General features: G+C 49.4%; 1 protein-coding gene across 4 annotated transcripts; it reads right to left on the bottom strand.

Moving 5' to 3' along the window:
* Positions 1 to 3,889: 3,889 nt before the first annotated feature.
* SOCS2 (suppressor of cytokine signaling 2) lies at positions 3,890 to 9,673 on the bottom strand. 4 transcript variants are annotated; one of them, XM_006923832.3, is made up of 3 exons: positions 9,290 to 9,673; positions 7,030 to 7,389; positions 3,890 to 5,330 (listed from the first exon to the last, which is right to left on the bottom strand). In XM_006923832.3, exons 2-3 carry the CDS (start codon positions 7,166 to 7,168, stop codon positions 4,873 to 4,875), a joined length of 597 nt encoding a protein of 198 aa, XP_006923894.1. In that variant the 5' UTR covers positions 7,169 to 7,389; positions 9,290 to 9,673; the 3' UTR covers positions 3,890 to 4,872. The 4 variants fall into 4 exon arrangements, with proteins under 4 accessions (XP_006923894.1, XP_015453917.1, XP_024896861.1 ...); XM_015598431.2 differs by lacking the exon at positions 9,290 to 9,673 and adding an exon at positions 8,827 to 9,059; XM_025041093.1 differs by lacking the exon at positions 9,290 to 9,673 and adding an exon at positions 8,180 to 8,789.
* Positions 9,674 to 10,104: the final 431 nt, after the last annotated feature.

The raw sequence follows: 10,104 nt of genomic DNA, 5'->3' as shown, positions 1-10,104 counted from the left end.
AAAAATTTTATGAAGTTCTGTGATGACGTCTCCCTGTCTCCACCATAGAAAAAGGGCTCGTGTGGTATTCACGCTTAAACAGAAGAAGAAGGCAGCTGGCAGTACCTCTTTCCTTTTCCCTAGGGCTCTGGCTTGTCTTCTCCTTCCCTCTGCTTCTAACAGGCAGCCCCACATGCCCAATACTTCACAAAATGTGCTTCTGGTCCCTGGGGCAAGTCGGAGTTTCTATAAGTTAAGGATATAGTTTCCAAGCAAGACTGTCTATAAAATCGGTTTATTTGTATGGCTCACTGAATGTTTACTGACATGAACCCCATTCTCTATGACAACACTCGTCTGATCCAGCATTTCTCGTTGACACAGCTCCTGCAGGAATATCCAGCTTTTCTCCATGATTTCGGAAAGGAATATCCAGCTTTTCTCCATGATTTCGGCTTACTATCTAGGCATTTGAGACTTCCAGGGCTTTTAGAGGCTACCGTAGCAACAGCTGTTGCTTTACTTTGGTAATAAAAAAACCTGAGCTCAAGCCACATAGAAGAAAAATTAGAAAAATCAAAAATATGTGAAGATGGGACTAAAAGAAAAATACGCCTATGTAGAAGTGAAACAAGACTATCACAGAATCATTCTTACATATTTCCATTCCACTCAAATGAAGTGCAACTTAACAATGAAGAAGGAGCCTCTGGTGCTTTAAAACAAAAACTTAAAACATGCACATACCAAAACTGTGATATTTCGGGCTGGCTACTTATTTAAAAACCTGAAAGGAATCAGAGAGACTAAGAAAAAGATTTAACCTTAAGGTATCCTAAATCACTCAATTACTCAAATGAAGGAGAATATAATTACTGTTTCATTGGAATACAAAATGGTCAGCAGGGTGGTGTCAGATGAGCTGAAAGGGCAACTTTGTGATACAAAAGGGAGAAAGCAAGGCAGGAATTAACTGTGTCATTATGCCCACGGGCGAGCAGGCAAAAGAAAGAACGGGCTCCACTGGTGTGGACAGGAGGTGGGCAGTCACCCGGACACGGTTGTGTGTGAGTCATATCTGGCCGAGGCAGAAATGAGATCATAAAACAGCATGGACGGCAGGTTTTAGACTTTAAAACAGCAAATAGGTTAGAAACGTTGAAATGAACGCAAAACTCTAATGTGGATCGAGACATCAAGAAACCCAACAGAAGGTGGTTATTTGGAGCGGGGTAGAAGGAGCCAAGAACTGGAATTATCCCACACAGTATTCTAAAGGCCTGCTGTCCAATTTCAGAGAGGAAAAATGTGATGTTAAAAGAACTGTAGGGCTAACAGTGTAGTGAGGAAGAGTACTGGCAATTTAAACAAAGAGTAGGATGCAGTTTTTACAAATACTAAACCTGAGGTTAAAATATGTGTTCACTAACTCTGCCATTGATTTGCGGGATTAATTATGTTTGTGTGCGCATGTACACGTGAATCTCTTGACCTCCTGGGATCTGAAAGTCATCTTCAGTAAAATGAAGAAACTAAAATACGTGATCTGAAAAGTGGTTTCAAGCTTTAAAATTCTAGGAAGTTAAAAATGGGGAGAGAGGACAGACCTCTTAGTAAACAAATATATGACGACACATTTTTGCTCTAAAGCTAGAAAGGACAACTGGGAGACAAGAGAGGCTTCAGCCCAGCTGTTAGATATAACCACAGCCACTCAACACCCACCACCCTGTGCCTGTATCCACACTGAGTAGGTCACAGCCTGGTCTCAGGACATTCTGCCCCATGGATTATTTGATGACGTCTCCGTCTCCTACTCTCCTACCAGGGTACAATTTTCTAAAAGCAGAGAAAATCCTTCCCAAGAAAATAAACACTCCCAAACAACTGTCCCATTCTGTTACCTATTTGGATTACATAATTACTATGAAGTCAAGACTTTCTTATTGACGTGCCAAAAAAAGAACTTTCAGCTCATAAGCTGAACTGCCTTTTCTCCACTGTCCAAAGCCCTAAAAAAAAAAAAAAAACCAAAAACCCTAAAAAGCAGTCCTCTGTCCTGTGATGGAATGAAAAATTCTACTGCCTCAACTCTGCTCTCAGTGGAAACTCAGATCGAAGTATTTTAAGTTTGTGGGGTTTTATAAGTCTTTAACAATAGCAACAATAATACACTCACTAATGTCCCAAACTGCCCTGCATAGGGACATAATCCTGGATATTTTTCTTGGCTCTGTTGAGGATAATTTAGACAGTATACATCTTAACCTTTTTGTTCAAGCATCTATAAAATTGGGCTACCAATAATTGGTAACTGGCATCATTTACTGGCCACCAAGTAAAACAGTGAACTCCCTCTGGACCCACCCCCCACACCAGGAGAAAACCACTGGGCCCAGCTGACTGGAATCCCTCAGAGCACAACACTAATTAAGGCACCTATACTTTTCCGGTTGAGGCAAATATATAAAAATGCTGAGGTTCCTTTTATAGCCTGCTCTAACTTGTGTGTCTGGATCAATGTAGAAATAGCAGCAATTTGCTCTTCGTAATTCCTCTCCAGGAATAAAAAAGGCTAGGATATTCCTGGAATGACTCCTCACTCACAAATCAGAAGGCGTACCTCCTGTGAACTGAACTTCGCTCATTCGGTCTGCTGCATGAGGATTAAAGGAGATAATGCATGTACAATGCTGAGTGAGAACCTGGCACACGTTAAACTCAATAAATAAATAATGTTAGTAATTGTGAGAGGGAAGGAGGGAAGAAGAGAGGAGAGAGAAGGAGAGAGGGAGAGAGAGAGACTGACTGACTCTGTCTCCTGATGCTTATCAACTTACTTGGAATATGGAAGATTGAAACGTAAGGCAATAGTTCCACAGCACACTCGAGATGCCTTTACTGTCCTCCGGCTCACAATTACTCACTTGCTAGCAATAATGCGGAACTTTCCACAGTTCCACGGGTACCCACATCCCACTCATCTACTGCTCGATAAATGAGAAACTACAATATCGAAACAATGGGAACAGAAATAACAAAGACCTAAAAGAAATTCCACAAATCCCTTGGCACTGGCCATGTAAAAGTTTTGCCAAAGAAGTCAAACATCCCACATTAGAAAACTGTTGTCAGTGAAGATAAAGGGTAAGCAATGCACGGAACCTGAACATCTGAATGAAAAGGTTATCTCCCGATCATATACCCTAAAAGTATAGCTCTTCTGTAAATTTTAGGCTACAGATTCTAAGGGACATCTTAGTGATCTTTCGTTTGGCTCTGCTGTTTGGACACACATAGTTGTCTTCTTTCCAGGCACAAAATCATTTTTCATGAGCTTGTGATAAGCAGGCTTTACTATGATTTATAAGTAAATTATATGCTTCCAAGCATAATTCACTTGGGACACACACACGATATATTAGGTTCACCTTCCTAGTGACACACCATCACATGCAGCTGTACAGGAAAAAATTTTTTAAGGTGGCAAATGAATGTCTGAACTCCAGAAAAGATGGTGCATTTACAACGGTCATGAGACCATGTGGCAAAAAATAAATGGCCACAAAACTTTTTTTATTTTGTATTATGCCTACTCAACCTGTAAAAGACTCCGATATGTCACATTTTTGTAGTTTCTAAAACACGTTTTTGGAACTACAAAGGGCATCAGTGCTATGCTTATTCAACTCGTAAAAGACCGGGCCACTTGGCAATTCTTGTAGTTTCTAAACCATGATTTCTGAAATGCAAAGGGCAAGTACGACTCACAACTTCAGAGAAGGGCAAGTAATGCTCTACCTCTTGCTGCATATTTGGTTTATTTCACTTGATGTAAGTTTTTATGGCAACCCTCTATTACCATGAAAGTGTATGTACTCTACGATTCAAAGTAATTAAATGCAACTTGTAAAAGTCAGGGTTTTTTTTTTATTTAATACATTCTAATCAAATAGTAACAGCAGTAAATAAACACTTTGAAAAAACAGGCAGGTATCCCCCTATATCTGGAAGAAAATTAAGTAAGAGTTTTCTACATGGTAGAAGGGAGACAACTGCTAATGTCCATGGTTAGACAATTCAAGGACAACTTGGAAATTTCTAAAGCCATTTCCAAAAACATCCATGGCAACAGGTTGGGGCACAGCTACTTCAAAAGGTAAAATGTCTGTATCTACATGGTTTTATTAACAGGGATTGAGTTGCACCTGTAAAAGCATGACATTCTTGTCTTTAGCCTTAAAGGAAAAGACAAAGTCTTTTCTGTTTGCACCAGTTTGAAATATTTCTGAAGTAAGGCTCCCTTTAGATTACTACAGTACTCATTCACATGAGAGTTCATACATGTAGTAAAAAGACAAATACAGGATTTCATGGTCACTTTTTTTGGTTGATTTGGTTAATTGCATAAAATGAAGGATAAATACAAGCATATCTGTTCAACAAAACCCCTAGGTACATCAGAATGCAAAACATAAAATGTCCTAAAATAGACTCTGATCACCAGGCATATAAAATTGAAGTTAAGCCTGTGTCAGTTCCCTTCCCCCACGTGGAGTTCCTTCTCTACTACTGGCACTTAGACGTTCGACCAAAAAGAAAGGAACGGCATTGATAAAATGTTACTTCAGCCTTTACTTGGGACATTTAATTTTTAACTTAAAAGGATCAACTGGTCTTGTTCAGCCATAGGAAGGGAGGCATTACTCAGGTGAAAATATCTGGGGGAACTTTAACTACCTAGCTATCTCATCACACATTTAAATTAAATTGACTTCAGCTGTTCTTAAGAATTCCATGTAGTTATTCAGAGCAGTCAAGTTTTGGTTCTCTTTTTACATAGCTGCATTCGGAGATACTCTATATGAGGCATGTTTAGAAAAAGAGAAACACTTATACCTGGAATTTATATTCTTCCAAGTAATCTTTTAGTCTTGTTGGTAAAGGCAGTCCCCAGATGGTACCGGTACATTTGTTAATGGTGAGTCTACAGAGATGCTGCAGAGGTGGTGCTGATGTGTAGAGCGGTTTGGTCAGATAAAGGTGAACAGTGCCATTCCGGGGGGCTTCTGGGCCCGTCCGCTTATCCTTGCACATCTGAACATAGTAGTCGATCAGATGAACCACACTGTCAAACTGTTTAAGCTTGGACTTGACACATATGATAGAGTCCAATCTGAATTTCCCATCGTGGTATTCGATTCGCAGATTAGTTGGTCCGGCTGATGTTTTAACAGATATTGTTAGTAGGTAGTCTGAATGCGAACTATCTCTAATCAAGAAAGTTCCTTCTGGTGCCTCTTTTAATTTTTCTTTGGCTTCGTTAACAGTCATACTTCCCCAGTACCAACCTGGGGTTTTTGTTCAAAAAGAAAAAGAAAAGAGGGTAAAAATAGTTATTATAAAGAATGCTTTAAATAGGGCAAAGTACTTGACAACAATTTTTCCAGCTCTAAAAAGAAGTGCGTGAGTGAAAGTTTACCAGAGGCTACCATAAATACTTTTGGTAGAAACTTAATGGAAATGTAGGTCCATGTTATCATGAACACAAACTGTGAGCCAGTTTTCTTTTTTTGTGTGTGTGGTAACTTTCTGTAGCGGTTCTTCAAAGTACGTTAAGATTTTCTCCCAACGAAGCAAAAGACTATTTGCAATGACACAGTGGCTGACAAAGCATGATGCTTCCAGCACTAGAGTGAAATCAAAGATTTAAAGTAAATCAGAATAAGTCAGAAGTTAGAAATAACAGCCATGCCCTTTAAAAAAAAAAAAAGTGGAAAACCCAACTCTAGTAATTCCAAAAGTAAAAACAGAAGTAACTTTTCGGATTCTTGGTGTCCACCACCCCCACCCTCCCCAATCTGTCAATGGCTGCATATCTGTTCAAAGCCCTGGAAAGTACTGCATTTACTTGTTTCAAAAGTGCAGTTCTGGTACAATAGCTTCTGTCTGCTGCTTCCTTATCAGTCATTGAGAAATGAGGGAAACCCCAATTGATAATTAGTACAATTAGTACTTCAAGTTTGCAGTCTTTTGGACTTTGCCCTAATCCAAATCCAAGCCCAACCGTCGGTCTTCCCAGCATTTTCGATCTGATCTGCCTGCACCATCTCCCGGGCCCATCCCGTTTTCAAATATGGCTTAAGAGGCATTCTGTATTTAAGAACTTTGAACAATATGCATCCTCCATCCCCCACCCTCCCACTCCCCAAAATTGCTCGTATTCCAGAATCTGCCGGTCCCTCGGCTGAGGGGAAAAAGCTCATGGCCCGCATGGAAAGACCTCAACCGCAAGTGAGAGAACTTTCCCCTCTCCCTAGCTCTACCAAAACTTCAACTTTGCCCCAAACGTAAGCGTTTAGAATCCAAATTTTGAAAGCCTGGAGAGTTCGCCAGAATTTTTTTTTTTTTTTTCATTCTTCTACTTTCAGATGCCGAGAGACGACAGCAAGCCGCACAAAGCGCAGGACTGCACTTGAAACCAGCAATACCCTGGGCGCGCCGCCCCTGAAGGACGCGCTCCTCCCGGTTCCGCTGCAGCCGCCTGTGTTGCAATCTGTCGGTGCCTGGACTTAGCCGCCCAGATCCCGGGCTGCAGCGGCCGCTCCGCCCGGGAGCCGGATGAAGCTGAAGCTGCAGGCAGCGCTGCGTCCACTCGCACTGCGCGGAAAGGAAGGCGCCAGGCACTTTGTCCCGCTAGGGTTCGAGCCCGAGTGCCGACCCTTGAGCAGGGCGGAAATAGTCACGGTTTCAACGCCCTTAGTGGCAATTTCCAAGGAGCCCTTCTCCCGCTCTGCCCTCCCCCAGATCTCTGAGTCTCTCGAGAACCACTTTCCTTTCTCATTCCCAAGGATCCAGGGCTGTGCGGCATCCTCTGTGGTCCCCCGCCCTGAGGCGGGGACGGGAAGCAAGGGGGACGTTATTCCATCTTCCTCTTTGCTTCCCACCTCGGCCCCACTTCCCAGCTGCGGGCCTCCCCAGCACAGCCCCCAGCAGCGTCTGTGGGCAGGCACCCCCTCTCGCACGCGTCGCGGCCGTTCCGCTCCCTACCTGTTTGACTGAGTTCCCGCAAGGCCTTCGCCAGACGCGCCGCCTCGGGGGAGGGCTCCTCCGCCGACCCCGCGGTCCCCCACTGACTCCGCGTCCCTTCCGCGCCATTCCCGGAGGGCTCGAGGCACCGCAGGGTCATGGGAGAAGGGCACCGCGGCAAAGACAGGTGGCCGCCCAAGCTGGGGTCAGAGAGGGGCAAGCGTCCTTCCTGGAAGTCAGTGAGAACCCCAAATCGCGTCCCTGCGGAGTATCCAAAATGGTGGTGGAGGGGGAGGGGGTGGGGAGCTGCTAGTTCTTCCTCCCCAGGTCCCAATGGACGGATGGCAAAGTCCCCCGCAGGCGCGGTCACCCACAGTTTGCCTGCAAAGAGAAAGTGTAGAGTTGGGTCAGTTCAAACTGGACCCCTGGCTGGGGTGTGGGTGGAGAGACAGAAACGTGGAAAATCCCGGGGACTCCTCCGCGTCTATGCTCCCGCACCATTTAACCCCAAGCATCCAGTTACTGCCCTGGCCCAGCTCTAGAGACAGAAGGATAAAGAGAGAGCAGGGATCCGAGACGCCAGTTGGAAAGAGGGAGGGGGCGGGGAGGAGGGACAGGATGAGGGTGGGGAACCGGGTCTCTTCCCGCCCAGGGCTGCTCGCTGAAATCTCAGACTAGCAGACTGGAAGAGTCACCTGCGGGCACCGTGGTAAATAGGACCTTGTGAAGGAGAAGTCGGAAATTGTTTAAAGGAAAGAACGGGAGGGATTCCAAACTGGTACTCATATCCCACACTCCGCACTGCCCAGAAAACCCCAAGAAGCAGCACCCCGCACAAACCTGGTTTCCCACCCTAAAGCGCCGCGAGGCTCCCGGAGCTGGAGCAGCCAGCCCGCAGCTCCGAGGCGCTCGACCTGCCGCATCCCGGGCCGGGAGGCTGCCTCGTGCCCCTCCCCCCGGTTCCCGGTGCCCGCTTGGAGCAGGGGTCAGGGGCGCCGTGGCGGCTGCTCCCGGGGCCAGGCGGCGCTGCTGCTGTTGCTGCGGGCGCTGTCGAGGAATCCGCCCCAGCGCGCAGCCCTTGTGGGGGTTCGGGGCCCGAGCCTGGGCCGGGGCCGAGCAGGCGGCAGCGAGAGCCACGGGACGCGAAAGACAACGAACGCTGAGCCCTTACCTCGGCCTCAGCTGCCGCCTCCGCACTAGGCAGCCTCCCCTGAGGACCTGGGGCGGGAGAGCCCGGAGGGATCGAGGAGAAGAGGGGTGTCTGCCCGCGTTTCCTCAGTTTTTAATTTTGCAACGAGGTGCCTGGGATGCGACAAGCCCGCCGCTCAGCGGCGGGGGCAGCCGGAGTCCTCAGCGCATGGGACAAACAAAAGCCCTGGGGATCATCGCCTAGACCCCCCGGGCTCCGACATCCCCCTTCTGGGCCTGGACACCCCCAACCCTGGAGCTGCTGGGTTTCCCTCCGGCTGCGACCAAGGAGGTGGGAAGGACAGAGGGAGGAGTAAGGAGCCAGGGCGGGAGGCAGGCGGGTGGGGAGGAGCGGGAGATCAGGTTATTAGGAGGATTATTAATTTGGATGGCAGTTTAGGGGGAAGGAAAAAAAAAAACTCCGGAGACTTTTCGACGCCGGGAAGGAACCGGAGAAAGCCGGCAACAGCGCCCGGCCTCGGGGCAGAAACGCAGCTGAGACTCTCTCCCTCCTTTCCGCTGCTCTCGACTGCGGAAGCCAAAGCAGCCCGGCGCTCGCGGCCGCGCTTGGGTGCCCTCCTCCCCAGCGACCCTCCTAGGGTGGAGCCTTTGGGATCCTCGGACCAGTACCCGCCGCCAGCCCCGGCCCTAGCTCCTCTGGTGCCCGGACTGTGGGCACAGGGGATCCTGAGGCTGTGCGCCCGGAGCTCAGGCGCGCACTGTCCGCGGCCCGCGCAGCGCCGGTGGCTCATGCTTCAAGGGAAGCCCAAGACCCGCGAGCCGCGGCGGCGCCGAGACTTGGCAAGAGTTAAACGTCTGTCCCCGGAACGATGAGTGCGCGCGACTTCCCAGCCCGACGCGCCTCCATTGCTCCCCGCCTCCTGCCCTAGCCCGCTCTCCCAGCTCGCCCCGCCCGACCGCTGCGGAGGCCGCTTTCCAGGAACTTTCCAGGAATTCGTCCCACGTGACCGCGGCCCCCGCTACTGCTTTAAAAAGGCCGAGGCGCTACTGCGCAGGCTTCAGGGGAGGCGGACTTAGCGCTCCGGTGGGGAGCTGGGCGGTGTCGCTGCCTGGGAACCCGCCCTCCTCTGACCTGGAGACGCGCAGGATGAGCCCCCGGCGGCCACCGTCCTCGTTTCGGCGGCCAGAGCCTGCTTCCCATCCGTGCCGGGGTGCTCCAGAGTCCAGCGAACACCGCACTCTTGACCCCTCGGCCCGCCGCGGGGGCTGTCTTTCCCATTCCCTCTGCGCCTTCTCCACGCGACGCTCCAGCCCCCACATTTTGTGAGCGGCGTGCAAGAGAGACTGGAGGTCCTCGCAAAGGCCCCTCCCCGTCGAAGACACCAGAATGGGTTGGAGAAGGCCCCCTTCCAGCCCCTTGTGCCCGCGCCGGACAGCGGGAGGGAGCCGGCCGGAGGCGGTCCGCTCGGCTTAGGTCCTAGAAGGCAGCCAGCGGCTGGAGAGCGGCGCCTCCTAAGGCGGTGCTGGCCGCTCTCAGTCCCCTCCCCCGGGCGGTGCTACTTAGTCTCCCAAACCAGTCCGGCCCGGCTCCTTCCCTCCTCTCCGCTCCACACACTCCCCTTCCGGCCGCCGAGTGGCCCCCGCTCACCTGCGCCGACTGCCGAGAGAACTCCCTCACTGGCGCTCCCGGGTGGTGCTGGGCGGTGAGCCTCGGTGCCTGAGGTTGGAGAGCGCGCGTCTCTGCGATTTCCCACGGGGCTGGCGCCCAGAGACAGGGAATTCGGAAAGATCCCGTCGCTTCTTTCCTGCCCGGGGACCCTTCACCTTCTTCCACCCGAATGGAGGTCTCCTGGCCTCAGTTGGAACTCATCTCCTTGCCTGCACGCCCGCCCCCGAAATGTGGCCTACTTTTTCAAACCATTAACACGGGAAAACCAGTTCCAAAAT

This window comes from Pteropus alecto, unplaced genomic scaffold (assembly GCF_000325575.1).
Source record: "Pteropus alecto unplaced genomic scaffold, ASM32557v1 scaffold76, whole genome shotgun sequence".
Classification (NCBI taxonomy): domain Eukaryota; kingdom Metazoa; phylum Chordata; class Mammalia; order Chiroptera; family Pteropodidae; genus Pteropus; species Pteropus alecto.
This window is presented reverse-complemented; position numbering and strand designations above follow the sequence as displayed.

Bases quoted from the DNA above. Each gene is read 5' to 3' on its own strand.
- SOCS2 (XM_006923832.3), bottom strand. From the start codon at position 7,168: ATGACCCTGCGGTGCCTCGAGCCCTCCGGGAATGGCGCGGAAGGGACG. The intron at 5,331-7,029 runs GTAGGGAGCGGA...CAAAAACCCCAG, and splicing joins GCGGGAACTCAGTCAAACAG to GTTGGTACTGGGGAAGTATG.